Consider the following 19,587-nt stretch of genomic DNA (forward strand, 5'->3'; position numbering starts at 1 on the left):
AACAACAGACTGAATACACATTCCAGGAAGTTTTGTTTTGTTTTGTCATATGCACATATTTCTGGATTTACTTACATTACTTACGAGTTGGCCATGTTTTATTTAAAAATGCTGGGTTTTAAATCACTTCGAGTTTAGCTTCGCTTTTACCAAAAAAGGATCTGAAAGTTATTGCGCCTTCGCTTAACTTGATTACATTTTTAAGACATACAAAAACGCTGCATGCATGTTTGACATTGATTGATTGATTGATTGATTGATTGATTGATTGATTGATTGATTGATTGATTGATTGATTGATTGGAAGGTCGGGTCCAAAATGTCATCAATCAGGCAATGTTTAGGGCAGCTAAAAAATACAGGGTCCTCGGTGGAAGGACCTCGTGGAGAGGTAAACAAACGATGTTGCCTTAATTAACATGAAACCATCGATTTCTGCTGAAGCTAATTTACGAGTTGCAGCGTGTATGTGATGGCGGAAGAAAATGAGTTGGAAAAGTAAGTAACTTTAATGCTGTTTATCCTCAGTCAGCTTCTGTTTCCACAAACGTACAGGCAGATTTCTTCCATAACTGTTACTCCGCCACCATTCACATGGTAGCTTGTTTGTTCAGTGGTTGTGCTTATTGTGTTGTTACACCTGCATGGGTTTAGTGTACCAGAGCAGATCCAGCCTTCAGAGATACATTAGCCGTCTGAACTGTATGGTTAAATGTCGGCTGAATCAGTGACGAGACTGCTGACTCAGCAGTTCGGGTGGAACGGGGTTACTGCTGCTGTCTCTCATTCATTCACTTCCAATGATTCACTTCTTAACTCAGCTTCTATCTCACGTAATTAGAATATTATCCCCTTGGCTTCCCCTTGTAATTCCACGCCATCTTTTTCATCAGTGTGTGTGTGTTTTTCTGAATCTGTTCATCCAGGCGCGCAATAGAGGAACTCCTCAAGGAGACTGACAGAGCTCGGGTGAGGGCAGAGACCATGGGCCCTGCAGGATGGTGAGCACTGCGTTTGAAATGCCATTTGTATCAGCTTGCATGCATCTGCCATCGTTGATGTGCCTGCTACTTATAGAAGTAGGGGCATCTGCTATCATTTGAGTGTTGCTGGGGTTTGTTTTGTTTTTATATGTGTTTAGTTTGTGCTGTTGCTATGACATATTACTTGCGCATGTTCAACAATATTATATACTCGCCTCTCATTCATTTGTATAGAGCTTGTCTGTACAGAGCCCATATTGAGTTAAGTCAGTGAATACAGTATTACAATCTTAACATTTTAATTTATTAAGCTCCGTAACAAGAAATTAATTGTACGCCATCAGAACGGCCATTAATATGGCTACTATGTATAGCTTACAGTTTCTAATCTTACTAACTTATCATCTTTGAAAAATGGAGCCTGACAAATGCTGGACTTTTGAAGCCAATGGGTAGTTGAACAATCGAATAAAGATATATTTGTCAATATATTTTAAATGCATTAACATAATTTTAGATTTATATTTAAAATAAACAATGATCATAATAAAGTAATGATGATAAAGTGAGGAGGGAATAACCCACAACTGTGTTAGAATACCTGCCAGGAGTGACACACCCAAAGCACAGAGTGAAGAGAGAAACCTGAAAACAGAAGGCTCATGACAGGTCATTACTCTTTTAACCTTCCGCAAATCTGTTTTGCAAACTAGTTGCAACTTACTGCAATGACACCAACTTGAATTTGAACAGCCATCTGCTCAGCTTTGATATGTGCTCTGCTGCATGAGTTGGAGCTGCTCAAACATGCTAAACCTAAACACGGTTATTTTTATTTTTATTTTTTTTAATATACATAAAGAAAAAAAAATTTGGTAGGGCATTGAAGCGCTGACCAATTAACTTTATTTTCACTTTTAATGTGACAAAAAAATGAAAAAACACATTTTATTAATATATGCCTTGCAGTTATGCTCCTCAAACTCATGTTTGACCTCGATCAATAAAAGCATACTCTGAAATTATTTTTCTCATATTTGTATTTTTATCAGCATAACTTCAGTTGGTATCTGTGTTCCCAGTGTACTGTGAAAGCAGAAAAACAAAGGAGCTATCTAGCTAAAATGCATTCTTCAGTATTTGTTTATTTACCACAATTTTTAAAAAAGGAATCTGGAAATTTAACACTAAAGCTTCAAAGGACACAGTAGATTGCTGTTTTTTTTTTTTAACAAGCTTAAAGCCTTACTTATGCTCCCTTTATGTACCAAAATAGGTATGTCTGTCTTAAACATTATCAAACATCTCTACCCACACACTCTCATACATCCTTAACATTTGTGTGGTTGTTAGGCAAAATGTCCACTAGGGGAGATTTCACCTCAGAGTTCTGACATCAGTTTTAGACAATCGCAAACATGGCGGAAGAGATCATGATAATGCTCGTTTTCAGCAAGAGACATCAAAAAGGCAGCACAGTAGTTGCCAGTGGTCTCTGTGACCAATAAATACACTGCAGCATCTTCTTCCTTTCACTGTTCACACATCAGCTATTTTGCACAACACTGCACCCTCAGTTTCCAATGGTACTGCTGTGTTTGCTACGTCTGGGTACCTATCTGTAAGCTCCCTCTGAAAACGGATCATAATACGCATGTAAAGCATGCATATGGACACAAGGATCTAATCCGAAGCATTGAGTAACTTAACAATCATAAATGAGTCTTAAGTTATTCAATGTTTGCAGTAACATAATTATGTAAATACTGCTGAACATAGTGACACATTTTTCTTCCTCTGCATATTAAACCAATTGAACAATAGAATATCTTCAGTCAGGAACTTCTTCAGCTGCAATAAGGATCTGTTTGCCTCTTTCTGTAAATTTGTAAAGTTGGGGTATGTTGTGTTATAAATAGAGCAAAGCTATTTTGAAAATGACTGTTAATAATTTACTTATGTTGATGTCCTCAGTGATTCTTTTCAACAAACGTACAGCATCAGTGTTCTATCAACCACCTTTTTCTCCCATTATCACGTGACACGATACAGTCAAATTCAGCTTGGTCTGCTTTTCTCCTTTGTTAGGTTGAAATGCCCACTGCAAAGCACTAACAAGCGCTTCCTCCTCAACACCCTGCGCTCCACCGGCCTGCAGCAGCGCACAGACGAATCTAGAGCCCCACACTCCACCACAAGAGAGCGCCTGAGAAGCGAATCCCCGGAAAGACGGCGTCAACGCAGCAGAACACCTCCAATATATCAAAGGAGTAATGGAGGCAACTCGAATCATAAATATCATCACAGGGACTGCCGCCCAAACCAAGATAAGAGGAGGCTGGACAGAGATAAGGACAGACACAGAGACGACAGAGTGAGGAAACATGCCGATGGACAGACCAGAGACAAAACAGGAAGACACAGATTCCATGAATGAACTAGCACTGTTTAGGGAGGAGTGCTTCTTCTACAGAGACCGGCTAGAGGAGAACAGAGGCAACAAGAAACTGCTCTCTGATTGGCTACTGCAACCCACAGAGCAGCAGACAGATATGGAGGACTTGTGTTGTAGGAGTCTGGAGACTTTAACTTTTCATTTCTACCTCCAGAGAATTCAGGTTAACGATTAGCTTTGAATTTTTATGAATGCTTAGTTGATCCCCTTATACTTCCCATATGGCCAAGATAAAATCATGTCCATGGCAGTTTTTTTTTCACTCCAGATGTGACAGAATAAAGGATTAACCAGGCTTTATTTGGATATTTACCAGGAAATCTTATTTCAGTAAACATTTCTCCTCCCCTTCACATGTCCCTCATGATTAGAATGTCATTATCATTCCTCTGTTATTATTCACTGGTGCTGATGTTTAAATAAGCTCTGCTGCTGTCGCCACAGGCTCAGCACATTTTATCGCATGTCCAACATTTTGACATGTATACACCAGCTATCAGAACAGCTTTTGTTTGTCAAAGGAGGGGGGGGGGGGGGACTTGTTTTCTTGACACTACCTGTGCCTGAGTTCTAGTCTATAGCACACAAATGCATGAATTTTAACAGGGCTACAAACCTCAGTTAAACATGATGATAATACAGAGATCAAACCTATAAATGTTTGTATTTTTCATAGTTTTGTGGGGTTATAGGGGGTTTCATGCACTGAAAATGTTAGAATTCTTTTTATATCTTTACTAACCATTTGGCCTGTCTCCACATTTTTATTGCTCCCACAGCTTTAGACATGTAACAGCTGTCACAGTCTGTGGTCAAAATTGCCCATATAGGATGTTAAGTTGCATAATTTCTCATTTTGCCCATTAAAAATGTCTGAAAAACTGTCTAAAATGTGTTTAACAGGCATCACGCTTCATAAATCACATCTATCTCCACTGGACAGTTTGGGTTAACTGTTTCCTTCCTCCTTGCAACAATGATCAAATATCAATACCATTAAGACACAATGTAGGGGTGGGTGTTTTGCATAGAATTGGTTTACTTTAACTTTATTGCACCCCTGAGTGCCCCATTAAGATACCGTGGAAAGTGCTATAATTGCTTTTGAAGATCTCAGTGTAAATAATCTATGGAAACAGTACACACTATCCTAAAAGCTAATTCATATAGTTTCCCTGAAAACGTGTCTTTTAGCATCTCTAAAGTGTTGTCTAGCGGCGCAGGTGAGCCCACCCCTCGGCGACGCGCTCCCCGCGCCCCCCTTTGGTTAATTGAGTTCACTCGCTCTCTCCAACTTAATTGGTTTACCACGAGAGCTGCTGTGTAATGGGGTAGAAAACACACTCGGCCGCCGAAAGGCTAATGGCCAGCAAACATGGTGAGAGTGCTGAGAGCGACGCGACCGAAGCAGGTTTTGTGTTTGTTGTCGCCAAGGGCCCCCTTTGTGCGGGACGGGTGGGCCCACGCGCGCAAAATGGTGTTAAATGATCCATTTCAAAAAGTGTAATGGATGCGTTTTAAAAGTCAGAAAGGGGCAGAGGGGTAAAAACAAAAAATAAGAAATGGTCGTGAAAAGTAGGTTGTGATGTTTGAGCCTTTAAAAAAAAAAAAAAAAAAAAAAACTGAGTTTCCAAGACAACTGCTTCTCCATCCTGGTTTCTTATCTCGTTGGTCGCAATGTTTGCGCGCATACATATCGATTCGTCATCCACAATGTGCAGGCAAAAGATATATCCATATAAAAATGTCGATTGCTGCATTATTAGCAATCCATTATGAGAAACGTTCTTCAATCCTCTCCAAGTTAATTCAGCTATACGCCCCTTCACTATGCGATGACAGGGTGCCACAGATTCACCTTTACCTGGGGGAACACGCAGGTGGAAGTCAGGTAAACGTTGAATATTTACAGAGTGGCATTGATTTACGTGTAGACTGTTGCTCTGTTTAATTTACTGAAAAGAAAGAAAAAAAAGCACCCCTCAAGCTGCAGAATATCCTGGAAACTCAGCGCCATAGGTCTACCGTTTTGAGCAAACATTGAAACCAATGGGTCGGGCGCCGCAGAGTCACATGGTGACAGAGGGACACACCTGTGGAGAGCCGTAAGGGCCTCGCAGTTGCGCCACAGGCAGGTATAGAGCTGAAGGTCCACGCCGAGGCAGGGAGCAGATACGGTGCATGTACGCGCAAACGGCCCCGCGAACTCGGGTCTTCACCAGCCATGAATCGGGAAGATCACTACTACCCATCTCAGGTTTTTAAAGACTCTTGTGTTTACCAGAGATCACCGGGTAATGACTACAACCACAGCCCGCCGCCCTGCCTCTACATGAGCAGACAAGTCCACTCTGTCTACACATCGCCGTCCTTGGGAGCCTTGGAACAGGCCAGCCTTCCTGATATTGCTCCTACTTACAGTCTGCCCACCATGCGGGAGGATCCAGGTGTGCCTCAACTCCACCACCCGCAGGGGCCCCAGCAGTCTCCCATCCAGGCTCCAGGTTATGGAGACGCAGTTGAACAGAGCAGATATCATCTCCCTTTCCCCTGGATGAAAACCACTAAATCCCACTCCCACACCTGGAAGGGACAGTGGGCAGGTAAATACTCACAAATCATTGTCTCTTTATAAGGGATCTGCATGCCTGATGAAACTAAATGGTTACTTTTATTTTTTTCTGGAAAAAGCAATAGCTAGTTTCAGCTGACTTTCTGGGGCCTGTAATGACATCATGTTCCTAACAACATGACCCACCTTGTCTGTAAAACGCACCAGAGGGCCAGACCTTGGTGCTATCAGGGCTTATCGCTAAAAAATTGAATAACATTTTAACAAATCACATATCTTAAACCATTATTGGCTGAGTCCTGTTACAAAAATGATAGAGCGTTCATTTGGTTTTTGATTGATGTGAGACGGGAAAATTATATATTTCACATTCCACCAAATCATAAAGTTATGAAAAGGGATTTTGTCAAGACACGATGGGAGGGTTTTTGAGGAATTAGAATTTTAACAAAGTGTCCAAGTACAGGAAAGCTTTTTGTCTTTCTCTCTCTCTCATTTTACTTGGACGTATGCTCTCAAATTATTAAATACTTTAGTGTTTTATTGTACCTTTCTTAATATACTCAGTGAGCCACATATATTCTTGTCTGCACGTTGTTCCCACCCTTTGTCTTAATTTTGATGTCAGCTTTTGTTATACAATTCTGAAAGTTTTAGAAGTTTTGTAAAAAAGAAAAAAAAAACAAAACTTGGTTTTAGGTCAAAGTGCTGAAGCTGAAAAGACGTTTATAAAGTAGGCCTAACAAGTTAGCAGACTTAATGCCATATGTATTAGGGACAATATTCCATGTCTCACTTAAATTTGTTGCAATTACATTGTGACACATTTATGCATGTTTTAAATCGGAGCCTTCCCGAAATGTGAAGCATGCACCCTTTTCCACATAAATTTCACTGTCCAAATGCATTTGGGGTTTTTCCTATTTTCCTATTGGGGCTGTTTTCATGAGTAGGCTACCTGGAAATTCTGAACTTTCCGACTAAATTAGTTAATTACGTCATAACATTTGAGTGCTTTATAAACATGATTTAGAATAACTAATATTCACTCGGTTGGCTTTTATCGCCATTAAAATGTCATTTTTAATGTTTTGGCGTTTTTTTTAAACGTGTCTGGACTTTGAAATAAATTTAAAGTTGAAATGTGTTTAAAATTGTAAATACTCCCAAACTTCCCTGAGTTAAGAAATATGAAGGATCCCCAGAAAATTAGAATTGGTTCAGTAATTGTTACAGACCCGTAAGAGATGTTTTCTGTTCAGTGATTCTAAATAAATAAAAACTTTTTGTACATGTCTCAGCGGCTGAAAAAGATACTTGGACTTTATTTTATTACCCTCAGGAGTCACAAACCGGAATCATATATTTGTGCTGCCCTTTTTTATTTACAACATAACTGTTAATTAATATAGTTTTAAGAATATTGTAAAATAATATTTTTAAAGACTGAATTTCTTTGTGGTTTTAGGGTCTTACGTGATGGCTGAGACTGAGGAAAATAAGCGCACGCGGACTGCTTACACGCGCGCCCAGCTGCTGGAACTTGAGAAAGAGTTCCTATTCAACCGCTACATCTCCAGGCCGCGGCGCGTGGAGCTGGCGCTGACCCTGAGCCTCACCGAGCGCCACATTAAAATCTGGTTCCAGAACCGCCGCATGAAGTGGAAGAAGGAGGAGGACCGGAGGAGGGCAAGGGGGTCCGACCCGGACCAGGACTCTTCCATCACTTCTGGGGACCAGAGGGAGGCCGCAGGAGGGGTGACCTCCATAAACGGACCTCACACCACGACACCCCCCGTTTCCCCACTGCACAATCACACTATCTCAGCATCAGGGGGTAGAGAACCAGCATAGACCCACCATAGACTGGACCTAAAATTATTTTCCACGCAGTAAGGCAGCTTTATTTAAATGGAATCAGAGGGAGAAAATAGTACGAATAGTAAAGTTACAGGCGTGTAATCATCCATTTTAAGCGCTTATATTCCAGAGATCCCTTTAAATTGTCTCATGGACTGTATGTCCCCCTGAGTGGATTTCGCAGTCGGTCCTTTTCTGACTAAAGGAACCTGTCAAGTCTCCATATGCTTTGAGATACTTTGGACACCAGGGGGCACACAGAGAACACAAATCCACGCGAGGACGACCTTATTTTTCCCTTTTATAGACAACAGGGATGAAATTGCATAAACTTATGACCAAATTAAATTATATTGTTTCTTTCTTTTTCTTTCTTCAAAAAAAAATAAATAAAATCCAGACAAACAGTCGGGATTAATGTTTATGATAGTGCATATGTCAACAATGCATATATTTCCATATATTTGTCCACTTGTATATATACTACATAAGGTTTCAACATTTCAATCAGTGATGCACATGTTTTTATTGTTAGAATACTTAATTTTTACGGTTAGATGGATCAATAGCACAGAATAACTTTGAAATAAAGAATATATGAGAACCCTTAAGTTTGGAAATAGTGGCAGTCTTTTCTTTCAGGTGGTTTCACGGTCAAAACGGAAATCCCACATGAACACCACTTTAGATTCATAACTTGTTCGGAGCGTCAGTGAGGACGAGACTCTGGAGGCGCAGGCGGCATATTTTCTTTACCTCCTCAATGCCGCGTGTTCTCTCCACCGCGCGCTGGTTCTGGCACCGCTCGGTCAGCTGCCGCAAGATGTTTGCTTTGTCGTTCATACGCGCGCAGATGACAAACGGGAAGTCGAAGCGCTTCTTGTACTCCTCGTTTTTGCGCGCCATGCGCGAGGCATCCTCGGGGCTCAGCGTGTCCATCCCGGCCCCTGTCTGCTCCTCGCGGGATTCCCAGGTTAAGGTACCGCTCTGGAGGTCCCTACCCGCAAGGTCCGGGTGGCACCTGAGGATCCCCTCTTTACCTGGAGACACATGGTTATTAATTATTGTTCTCAAATTTGCGTCTTTACGCACAATGTAGATCATATTTATTGTGGCAACAATTTGTAAAACCGATACAAATATTAAAGAAATGTAAAGATAAAAACTTAACAAAACATCTCTAACCTGATTCTGGGAGAGTATCGATGAACTCATTAATGGCAGCATCTAAAGCATTTAAGCTCACAAAGGGACGTCTGCTCCACACAGCCGCTGTAATAATCGGACATTTTTCCACCACATTCCCGAAAATATTCACAAACTCCTCGTAAGGAAGAGCGTTTACTGCGGTTATGTCCATGATTTTGAACACAATTTAATGCTTGCATGCAGTGTAATGACCTTCGGACAACATGGGTTAATGCACTTATGGCCACACAAAACAAGCACCAAATGTCTGACTGTGGTTAATATTTTCTTAGTCCACTCAGCTGTCAGTCATCTGGCATAGAGAGAAAGTAAAAATAAAATAATTTACTTGAGTTTTCAAGCACTTGCTAAGAAACATCACATTTTACATACAAGTTGTCATTCTTTGTTAAAACTTTGCTCCCTGGTACATAAAGTGTACAAAAGGTCATGTGTATATAAGATAATTTTGACATACAACATAGTGTTATTAAAGTATTAATACTGGGAAATGATTGTGCAACTACAAGGTTAATTTATACTAAATTAGATTATAAATAGCCCGTTCATTATTTCTTTTACGGTGTCTTCTCAGCATGTTTATACATCATATCTCAATCTTTAAACTAAGTGGCAGGAAAACTGCTGCTGTCTGACAAACATATTGCAGCACAAGGTGTATTTTCTTGTTCATAACCCTGTACAATTACTGAATGACTTTAGTGTTGGGAGTCACAAGATAAATCAAAAGGATCACAAAATAAACAGGAAGAGAAAAGATAGTTTTCTAATCTTTATTTAAAATATATGGAGTGTTAGTTATTTTTCATAATGCTGTAGTAACCAATTAAAATATTTCTGAAACATACATGACAAAGATGATACTGAACTCTGTGATCACCACTTTTTCCATTATTGACTGAAGTTAATTTTACAACAAGTATACGAGTTATAATAAAAAATACAGTATAAAAATTCCATTAAGATATTCAAAACTGATATATGTAAAAGAAAAAAAAATCCCATGAAATTAGCTGAATATGATTGTAACCGTTGCTGGTATAATTGTGTTTAACTGCATTTCAGTGCTGGTTATAATGTGATATATTAATAAACCCGCAAACAAAATATTATCAGCTGCTACATTATGTTGACATCATTGTAGATAAAAGAGCTACTACTCCTGAGTTACATGTTTAAAATATAGTATTGACATTTTCAAGAATCCTTTTGCAAACCCCGAATATAAATAGATTGGGGATGAATGCCACTGTCAAGTCAAATTAATCACACTGCTTTTCTTGTTACACTGTAATGTTTTACCAGGAAAACCTGCATCAGGGCATTCACATGGATGCCGCGTAGATTTGCAACTCCCACCTCAATACATCTGCAGATTATGGAAAGTGACATTTAATAACATTTTGGATTATGAATAGTTATGTTAAATAAGTGCTACATATAGTTTATATTATTCAGTTGTACCTGAGTTTAAAAAAAAGCTTAGGATATTTGAAAATATAAAGCCAGTGCATTCTACTGTTAATTTTATGATTATCACAAGAAGAGCATTAAGTAAGTTGTTATATATCTTGTGGATGGAATTAAGATATGATAGAGGATCACTCCGCACCAGACGGCTTCAGAAGCTCATCTTCAAATGTCACAACCTCTGAGTTTGATACTTCTGCTTTACTTTCCTCAGTCATGTAGGCCTGACAGTAATCATTGGCCGACTTGCTTTTGTGGTGTTTTGTGGAAGCAGAAATGTCGAGAAGGGTTGATGCATTCTGGTAAATGCTGGAAGTCTGATCCAGCATGTTATGGTAGAGCTGCAAACAGGAAGAAGTTTGGTCAGGTTAATGTGGTAGTGACTAAGGTAAGAAAAACTGCTTTTCACTTTACCCTGCGGGATCATACCTTCTCCTCTCTGTCCATCAGCTGGTCACACATGAAGGACACCAACTTGGAGAAAGAAGGGCGGTTACAAGGATCCAAGGCCCAACACTTGCACATCATCCGATACCTAGAGAGGAAGACATGAAGATCAAAGATGAAAACTCAGTCCAGCAGAAGACCAAGTATCAGGAGAGATTTAGTGTCTCTGGAGATTTTGGGTTATCTAGTTTGATCATTATGAGTGATTAGAAATTATGGCATAATTCAATGCATCCTGTGTGAAGACACTTACACTGACTCGTTGGCATAGTAGGGACACTCCATCTTAAATCCCCTCTCAATCATTGAATAGAACGTGTGGTCCACCTTCATGCCCGGGTATGGAGTGACACCTGAGAACAATAATTTATACTTACCAAAATGTAAGGAACTGACTGTCTGCTTGAATGTGTCTATGTTTTAAGGGTTTGTGAAATCTACCGAGAGAGAAGATTTCCCAGAGCAGAATGCCATAAGCCCAGATGTCACTCTGCATGGTGTACATGCCCTGAAAGATGCTCTCTGGTGCCATCCACTTCACTGGCAAACGCACCTGAGATTCAACAAACCACCCACATAAAATAATAAAAAATGTATCCCAAAATGAGCAAGCAATTAAAGATGTGTAATAACAGTAGTCTGTGACTTACGTTTCCTCTCACAACATAGTTGGAGTCATTGTCGATGTCGCGGGCCAACCCAAAGTCACCAATTTTCGCCAGCCTGCCCTTTGTCACTAACACATTTCGAGCTGCCAGGTCCCGGTGGATACACTGCAGACGAACAGCAACAACCATCAAAATATCTGATATTTGAATCATTTCTGTGCTTTTTTGATATGTCACTTAATTTAAATGATGTCCTTTATATATGATCTAAGAAAAGTTATATACTTGAGTAACAAATAGTGAATAATGCACATAACTGTTCCCTTAAAGTCAGTGTGATATATTTACATTGACTTGAATCGGTTTTGTGTGATACACAAAGAAAAAAAATATTTATTAAGTGATTGAAATAGCAGCAAATTAATATTCGTCTGTTGAGTGAATTATTAACCGATTATTTCAGTGTATCATCAAAGCCTGTGGAACTTAAAAACAAACAAACAAACAAAAGAAAAAACAAAAGAAGTGTGTGTTTACAGAAAATGTTGGATTATCAGATTAAAATGTTCAGACTCCAATTTGGCTCTTACATTCTTCGAGGAGAGGAACTCCATGCCTTTGGCCACTTGAAAGGCAAAGCTGAGCAGGTCATCAAAGGTGAGGGCCTGCAGGTCTTCGGTCTGATCGTCTGAGCTGTCAAAGATTTCCGGGTCTGCAAATGTGTGTTCAGTTATGAACAATAAAGCTCATTGGTGGTTTGCTCACTACTCAACCTGTTTCCTTTGACATTTCAAAGAGATCTACAAGTTGATGTGTGAATGTTTTTATAAAGATGAATATCCTCTGGGCTTAATATGGAGGAGCTCACCCTCACAGTTGTCCCTGTCACAGGAGTTCAGAGTGAGGAGCTCAATGTTCTCCTGCTCCCTGGTGGTGGAAGTGTGCATGGGCATGTAATGATCCGCAGCTGTGACCAGTTCACTGTAAAGACACAAATGTGACACAGCTGAAATTGTGATTCTGACATGCATAACACACCAAAACAATTAAAAACAGGACAACAAAGCAGAAAAATTACATTTAAAAAACATGGCAAAAATGTCAAATCCCTCATGTGCTTCTGTTCCCACCTGGAGTTTTTCTTCAGCTGCAGGTTGTTGTACAGGCTACTGAAACGGTTCATGTTAAAAGCATCGGTCACAGACTTGTTGTAGCAGTCGCTGTTCGTTTTCAGGTAGTTAAGTAGGTCTCCATAACAGCAATACTGGAAGATCAGGTATATGGGGCCTACATGGAAGCAATAAAAGGTCATTAGCATGCTTTTAAAACAGAATTTCTCGCACATTGAAAAACATTACAAAAAAGAAAGAAATATTCCAAACCTATGTAACAACCTGAAAAATTATCATTTGAATGAGTGTAATAGTATAATTAACTGCGGTATACATACCTGAGTCTGTGCATGCACCAAGGAGGTTCACAATGTTGGCATGGTGACCGATGTGAGTCAGCATCTTGAGTTCGGACATGAGTGCCTCCTTCTCCACCGAATGGTTTTTTTCTGCAGACAGAAATTTGAAATCAGAGACTGAAACAACCTCTGCACATCACTCACAGAGCAAACACTGACCTTTCAGCATCTTGACAGCCACCTGCTGAGAGACTCCAGCCTTGTCAATGCCATAGGCTGTAGCCTGGAGCACCATGCCGAAAGCTCCGGAGCCTAATTCTTTACCTGAAGAAGATGCAGAAAGGTTTGATAACTATTTCATTGTGATCTTTGTTTATATGGAACTTATAGAGCTACTTGTTATATGCATTGTGATGCAAGTTGGAACAAGAACATAAATGAAAAGTTCTCAAGTAAAGATGCCTGTGCTCTTTTTGAGTGTTTCAATTACACATTACATTTTTACTCCTCTCTTTAATTTTCCTCATAAGGTTTTACATAAAAATCTCTGATATTGTTAGCAGTTCCACCAAAAAGCCATTTCTATGCTTAACTTCTCAGATGGTTTTGTTTAGATAACAATTACTCATACCCAGTTCCAGGTTTTCCCTGGGGAACTCCCATTTTTTGTCGTAGTCAAAGTCCTTGAAGTTGATGTAGATGTAATCGTTGTCATTGGGTCCAACTATCTGAATCATCTGCAGCTGAGGCTGATACTTCGGTTTCTGTTGGAAACACAGAGGATTTGATTTTATGTTCTCTTGTGTGTTCATGTTTATAGGTGTGCTGATGTGTAATACACACCTTCTTTTTGACAAAGTACATGAGTGCCACGATGACAACTAACAAGGTCAGAAGTAAAAACAGAACTCCGATTTTCAGCGGCGTGGTGTCTTCAACAGGTGCATAGCCTGAAAAAAACCAATGTAACATCAGTAGCTGTTAATGATACAAACTTTATTTAAATATTTAATAAGAAAACACAAAACTTGTATTACTTTTGGAGGGCAGCGGCACAAATGGTTGAGGAAAGTAGCTAGAGCTGCACCAGGATCCAGCTAAGTTTGTCACACAAAACCTATAATACGTTTCATTCGCCAAAGCCTGGGAAACCGAGTTTATGATTTCCTTGTAACAAAAGTCATCAGAGTCTGGTTGATGGCCTGTCTGAAGCACCTTCCAGGGTGCTCCTGGCTGACTATGTGCATCCTTACAGCTGCAATGACACAAAGAGCAGGGACGTTTAGTAATCAGGAGTACAGGGGCTTCTGATTGGAGCACCTATGAAGGTAAATACCTATTGTTTGATGTTGAGCAAAACTCCCATTTATAGTCTGCTGGCAAAAGACTTGCAGTTTTACAGGTGAGGTTACCATTCTGATCACCAGTGAATGCGAAAATGGGTTTACCTGTAAGAAAATCAGTGAATTATAGGCATTGCCACATAAAAACAAAATTTCTAAATAAGGTTCAATACAGAAGTAACCTACCTACAACACAAACACTGATTTTCTTTTCTTCCTTTTTTCCTTCTGTCTCCAGATGTAGTTTATAAACTCCTGATATGAGTGGACTGCATAACGTCACATTCCTGAGAAAAAAAAGAATTATACCTCCTTTCAGTTCTAACGTTTTATGGTTTTTGATGTATCAAGACATAAAAAAATGAATACATAAAGGTCTAAGATTATTATATAAAAAACCTCATATGAACGACAACACATGACAACCAAGGGATTCTTGTCTTGTTGTAAGACTCAGTTTTAGCCAAGCCTCACATTTGACTCTAATATTCTTTGGTATACAGAAAAGTTCATTATTGACCTAATAACTGCAAAGTGCCCAGGCCCTGTTGCTGCAAAACAAGCCATTGTTGCCCCGTTTGCCGTTTGTGCTGCACAAAACATGATGCTGTTCATTCTGGCCAAACATCTCCACTTTATCTCACCTGTCTAAAGGATGTTGCTCCAGATGTTTTGGTCTGATGAGGTTTTGCCAACCCAGCCTTGCTGTTATGCTCTTTATAGAAAAAAATGCTTTTTCCTGGCAAACCGTTCAAGTCAACTATACTTCTTTTATACTTTTTTAAATGCACTGTCATAAACTTTTAAGATGGTAACTGAGGCCTGTAGAGAATTAGATGTAGCTCTTGTTTTTTGTTTTTTTTTGTATCTGAGCATTGCACGGTCTGAGTTTGAGCCGAACTTGCAGGGGTGTCTATTCTTGGGTTATATACTTCCTCACTGTGGAAAAATGAACTTTAAATTGTTTTAAAATGGCCATATAATTCTTTCAGATTGATGGGCAGTTGTTTGCCCAAGATTATTGCTGATGTCTTTCATCCTTAGTCCTGAGTTGCTCACACCTCCTTACATCATTAATTTAACAAGTAAATTTGACAAAAAGCAGCCGGCTGCTACTTAGTCTTTGAAACTATATGAAAGCTATAAATGTGCATTTAGATTTCATACCCATCTTTCATCAAATACTTCAAGTCATACAATGTTTTTGTAGTCTATCTTGCATAATTCTACATGCTAATAGCTTTTTCCTGCATTTTAAAAATGTAATCACGGTGTGACCCTAAAACATTGTGTCGTGACCTACCTGTGCTTCGTTACCCAGTTCTCCCTGATGCATTTAGTCATCGTTTTATCGGGGGCCTCCCAGAAACACTGCTTGAGTGTAGGGTGGTAGGAAACATTTGCTTGCAAACAGATGCTGTTTGCTTTCTCAGCTGTCAAAATCTTTCTGGCATCAAGCTGAGCGGAGAGAGAACTTTCAGCTGAGGAGGCATGAGAATAAATGAGCATGTGCACATAAGACCTCCTTTTAAAAATCACAGAGTTATTCAGTGGTAACAGCTGCACTTAACTGCACGTATGGAAAAATAATGATGAGCTCTACTAACCTACAACCTGAATATAAACAGTCTTAGTTATGTTTTGGGGAGTTCTGCAGGTGTATGAGCCATTGTGTACTGTTTTGATGAACAGGTAGGACATCCGACTCTCATAATGTTTATCATGTTTAATGCATATCTGGAATAAAAACATGATTTAAAGTTGTAAATTCTTGTGAGAGAAAAGTGAAGCAGAGATTTTTTTTGAAGATTTACAGAAAATATCAGCTGTTTCAGCTGAAAAATACTGTACCTCGTGATTTGTTTCACATTTCATGTTCAGTTCTTTGTTGTCTTTCTCCCAGTTAGAATATGATGACTCCTGTGTTCTGCAGCGAAGCAGTAAAGACTCACCCGGGCTCACGGTCACATAAGATATGTCATCACTTTTCTTAGAATGGCTTCGTACATCTAAAACACACATTTAGTATAAGTCAAATTCATTCTGTTAATTTCACTGTTTGCCTTCAATAGCTGCACTTGGTTTCTACAATTTACATGATTTTAAACAGTAAAAATCTGTGTGGTAAAATCATAGTTTTAGTAAATAAGCCTGTTTAGGCAAGCATGTATAAAAATGATAGTGTAACTTTTTGTGAAATGTATTTAATATATAATAATTGTTTCATTTTTAATTACCATAGTCATGCAGCTGGGTGCACTCTTGTCCTTCATCATTGGTGGCACAACACATAACTCCCTTGTTATAATAATCTGCACTTGATATGCCCTCTCCCTCTTTAGTATCAGGTCTGTTTGAAATAAGAAGAAATGTTAATATTCAAAGAATCATACTGTAAAATGATGTTTTTCATGGTGCTTAATAAGTTTACACATATGTAAAGTATAATATCTTACCCAGGCGCAAACCACTGAATTTTTGGTTTTGGGGAGCCCTCAGAGCTACACTTGAAGGAAGGGGAACGATCTTTAGCATTGAAATCGTACAATACCAGTTGAGGTTTTGTGGGACGTTCTATAAAAATGTGCAAATGATATTTGTTAACATTAATTCCACTAATTTATTAGCATCAAGCAGGCATCTGTTTGCAGTTGAAGGTAAAGCACTGAGGATGTAAGAGAGCTGTAACTCACCCATCACAACAAGAATCACAGTTTTGTTTTTTGAGAAACTGGTTTCATTAGTAGATTTACATGTCAAAGAGTATTTCCCTGACTCTTTCCCAGAAAGAGGTGTAATGACCATAAAGGGCCTTTTGTCGCTGGTGACGCATAAGAGAATGGATCAATTTCATTATTAAATAGAAAACTCTCACTTAAGTCTACACACAGAATTTCACTTACCGCTCCATTAGTTGCACTTTCTCTCCATTCCGATAGCAGACAGGATTATGAGGGAGGCCCACCAGGAAGATGTTGAGTTTCTTACCCAAAGACAGCTTAATACTGACGGAATCGGTTTCATTCACGTTCAGCAGAAAACATTCCTCCTGAAAGGCATGACTGAAATGAGTATCACAAAGTAATTCACTTTTAGCTCGAAAACATTTAAAACTTCAAACTCATTGCATATGTTCTGCTATTCAGTGCATACATTTGTTTTATTTTCATGAGTCATTTTGGATTTCTTTAAAATGACACAAGCTGACAGATTTCAAGAGATGAAGGGAGGATAAATTTGATTAAGCTGGGGTTATTTCCTTCTCTCATGTTTTACAACTTCTTGTTACTCTTCGCCAGTTAAGTCATGTTTCTTTATTAAGTCTAAAGAGATGGCCTTGTTTATAGAAGCTCCCGGCACTAACACGCAACAGTAACATCTATGACATTAAAGCTAAATGTTTGTTTTTTAATACCAACAATTGAAATGTTTTGACTACAGTTGGTGTGTTCATCCAAGTATGTACAAAACAGGGTGCGTATACTTCAGTTTGATATTTTGTGCATCCAGTGAGGCTTATAAAACAACAATGGAAGAGAAAAAAACTAATGAAAAAACAAAACAAAACCAATTTTGATCTTGTGTTTGTACCGGCCTTTCTGATCTTTGTTTAGTTAAAACAGTTTTTACCTCATGACTGTGTACGCAGGCCTGTTTCTTTGCACCAACAGAGCAGAGAGCTTTGACAGCAAACAGCAGCACAGCAGCTTAAAAGACAGAAAATCATAACGTCACTTTAAACAACTGGGTAAAGATGAGCAAATTAAACTTGAAGCCTTTCCAGTGCTACATCTTATTACATAAAGTTTGCAGTATTACACAATATAATGACAGTATATTTTTTATCAGTGCTAGACCAACAGTTGGTCTGCATTTCAGTAAGATTTTTAAAATACAAATGCATGGCTTTTTGCATGCATATATATTTAGATTTGTATTTCATGTTTTAGTTTTTGCATGCATCCTACCATTACTCTGTTTTGTTATTTCCCCACTGGCAGCAGGTACAAAAACGCATTTCACTGTACATTGTACCATGTGCATGTGAGAGATAGAGCTTATCCTATCTTATCTTATCTTATCTTATCTTATCTTATCTTATATTATCTTAGGGATTTACAGTTGGTCAGATCAACTTCTACAGAAATTCGCACTGGCATAAACCACAGTTGCCTTGTGTATATACAACAACATACAGTTTAATCAAACATGTAATGCTTTCTATCGTGCTGTAACTTGTTCATCCTGTAAGGTGCTAATTCATACAGGATCCAGTTTAGTCTGTTTAAAGAGAACTCTGTTCCTGTAACACAAGACAAACATTAATGCAAAAGTGTTTTTTTTACTTTAATGCAAAAAAAAAAAAAAAAAAGAAAACAAACAAAACAAAACTGTCTTTGAAAAAAGTAAGATTAGTTAATTCCTTATTGGTATAAAACAATATTTAAAGACAAAATGTAATCAATCCTTGCTGTTGTAATTAAAATAAAATTATATATTGTCTAATTTAATCTGGACTTATTAACTTTTCTATTTATATATGACCTAATTCTGATTATATGCACTGGGTTACCCAACCCTGATGATTAACAACTGTCGGAGTCATTTAGCACAAATTAACATCATTAAAGTTCTACAATGTTCACCAAAATACAGCTTTAAAGCAACATTTTCCTTATTAGACATTTGGGTCTGACCAACACAAACCAAACTTTTATATTATTTATAACATTCAAAAAACTATGAAAAAGTTCTAAATAGTCTATTTTGTAACTGTAACATAAGTTTAGATTTTGCTTTAACAGCTGGGTCTTTACTCACCTGTAATGATACTTGCTTGTCTCTCCATCATGAAGCCGTTTGTCTGTCAGGGTTACATACTCTCCAGTCGGGCTGTCAAACTAATGTGTTAGATGTGCGCAAGTTTTTTTAAACAGGGGAAGTAAACTAATCATAACGCCCTTGCAGTGACGCAGTGTAGGCTTCATGTTAAAAAAAAAACAAAAAAAACAAACGAGCAAAAGAGAAATTAGAATTATTGAAAGAAAAAAATATCAAAAGTATTGATGGCCTGTCAACTTCCAACATTAAAAGTCAGATTTGGTATTGTATTTCTTGTATTTCCGACTGGGAACTCGGAAAATCCGACTTCCGAGCACAAAGCAAACGCACCTATGTGTAACATTGAAGAAAAAAAAAATAAATAAATAAAATGAAAAAAAAAAAAAA

At 38.5% G+C, this 19,587-nt stretch overlaps 4 protein-coding genes across 4 annotated transcripts; 2 read left to right on the forward strand and 2 right to left on the reverse strand.

The window, feature by feature from the left end:
- Positions 1 to 349: 349 nt before the first annotated feature.
- Positions 350 to 3,733, forward strand: si:ch211-140b10.6 (protein POLR1D-like). The gene is made up of 3 exons (XM_041968315.1): positions 350 to 498; positions 927 to 1,001; positions 3,072 to 3,733. Exons 1-3 carry the CDS (start codon positions 473 to 475, stop codon positions 3,418 to 3,420), a joined length of 450 nt encoding a protein of 149 aa, XP_041824249.1. The 5' UTR covers positions 350 to 472; the 3' UTR covers positions 3,421 to 3,733.
- Positions 3,734 to 4,406: 673 nt separating this feature from the next.
- Positions 4,407 to 8,238, forward strand: pdx1 (pancreatic and duodenal homeobox 1). Its single transcript, XM_041968313.1, has 2 exons — positions 4,407 to 6,041; positions 7,479 to 8,238. The coding sequence occupies exons 1-2, from the start codon at positions 5,663 to 5,665 to the stop codon at positions 7,862 to 7,864; spliced, it is 765 nt and encodes a 254-aa protein (XP_041824247.1). The 5' UTR covers positions 4,407 to 5,662; the 3' UTR covers positions 7,865 to 8,238.
- A 14-nt stretch (positions 8,239 to 8,252) lies between these two features.
- Positions 8,253 to 9,294, reverse strand: urad (ureidoimidazoline (2-oxo-4-hydroxy-4-carboxy-5-) decarboxylase). The gene is made up of 2 exons (XM_041968314.1): positions 9,056 to 9,294; positions 8,253 to 8,910 (listed from the first exon to the last, which is right to left on the reverse strand). The coding sequence occupies exons 1-2, from the start codon at positions 9,228 to 9,230 to the stop codon at positions 8,561 to 8,563; spliced, it is 525 nt and encodes a 174-aa protein (XP_041824248.1). The 5' UTR covers positions 9,231 to 9,294; the 3' UTR covers positions 8,253 to 8,560.
- A 544-nt stretch (positions 9,295 to 9,838) lies between these two features.
- On the reverse strand, positions 9,839 to 19,337 carry flt3 (fms related receptor tyrosine kinase 3). The gene is made up of 24 exons (XM_041968311.1): positions 19,180 to 19,337; positions 17,989 to 18,065; positions 17,262 to 17,407; positions 17,052 to 17,179; positions 16,815 to 16,932; positions 16,596 to 16,708; positions 16,210 to 16,367; positions 15,966 to 16,095; positions 15,662 to 15,839; positions 14,545 to 14,645; positions 14,352 to 14,463; positions 14,053 to 14,270; positions 13,859 to 13,965; positions 13,647 to 13,779; positions 13,235 to 13,339; positions 13,055 to 13,165; positions 12,735 to 12,891; positions 12,473 to 12,585; positions 12,195 to 12,316; positions 11,647 to 11,769; positions 11,438 to 11,549; positions 11,250 to 11,349; positions 10,979 to 11,084; positions 9,839 to 10,890 (listed from the first exon to the last, which is right to left on the reverse strand). Exons 1-24 carry the CDS (start codon positions 19,208 to 19,210, stop codon positions 10,681 to 10,683), a joined length of 3,009 nt encoding a protein of 1,002 aa, XP_041824245.1. The 5' UTR covers positions 19,211 to 19,337; the 3' UTR covers positions 9,839 to 10,680.
- Between the last annotated feature and the right edge of the window lie 250 nt (positions 19,338 to 19,587).

The sequence above is a fragment of the Melanotaenia boesemani genome, chromosome 18 (genome assembly GCF_017639745.1).
Source record: "Melanotaenia boesemani isolate fMelBoe1 chromosome 18, fMelBoe1.pri, whole genome shotgun sequence".
Lineage (NCBI taxonomy): Eukaryota > Metazoa > Chordata > Actinopteri > Atheriniformes > Melanotaeniidae > Melanotaenia > Melanotaenia boesemani.

Bases quoted from the DNA above. Each gene is read 5' to 3' on its own strand.
- si:ch211-140b10.6 (XM_041968315.1), top strand. From the start codon at position 473: ATGGCGGAAGAAAATGAGTTGGAAAA. The intron at 499-926 runs GTAAGTAACTTT...CTGTTCATCCAG, and splicing joins GAAGAAAATGAGTTGGAAAA to GCGCGCAATAGAGGAACTCC. The intron at 1,002-3,071 runs GTGAGCACTGCG...CTCCTTTGTTAG, and splicing joins ACCATGGGCCCTGCAGGATG to GTTGAAATGCCCACTGCAAA.
- pdx1 (XM_041968313.1), top strand. From the start codon at position 5,663: ATGAATCGGGAAGATCACTACTACCCATCTCAGGTTTTTAAAGACTCT. The intron at 6,042-7,478 runs GTAAATACTCAC...TTGTGGTTTTAG, and splicing joins CTGGAAGGGACAGTGGGCAG to GGTCTTACGTGATGGCTGAG.
- urad (XM_041968314.1), bottom strand. From the start codon at position 9,230: ATGGACATAACCGCAGTAAACGCTCTTCCTTACGAGGAGTTTGTGAAT. The intron at 8,911-9,055 runs GTTAGAGATGTT...ATGTGTCTCCAG, and splicing joins CGATACTCTCCCAGAATCAG to GTAAAGAGGGGATCCTCAGG.
- flt3 (XM_041968311.1), bottom strand. From the start codon at position 19,210: ATGATGGAGAGACAAGCAAGTATCATTACAG. The intron at 15,840-15,965 runs GTTAGTAGAGCT...ATGCCTCCTCAG, and splicing joins TGTTTATATTCAGGTTGTAG to CTGAAAGTTCTCTCTCCGCT. The intron at 12,586-12,734 runs GTGGGAACAGAA...GTGTCTTTACAG, and splicing joins CAGCTGAAGAAAAACTCCAG to TGAACTGGTCACAGCTGCGG.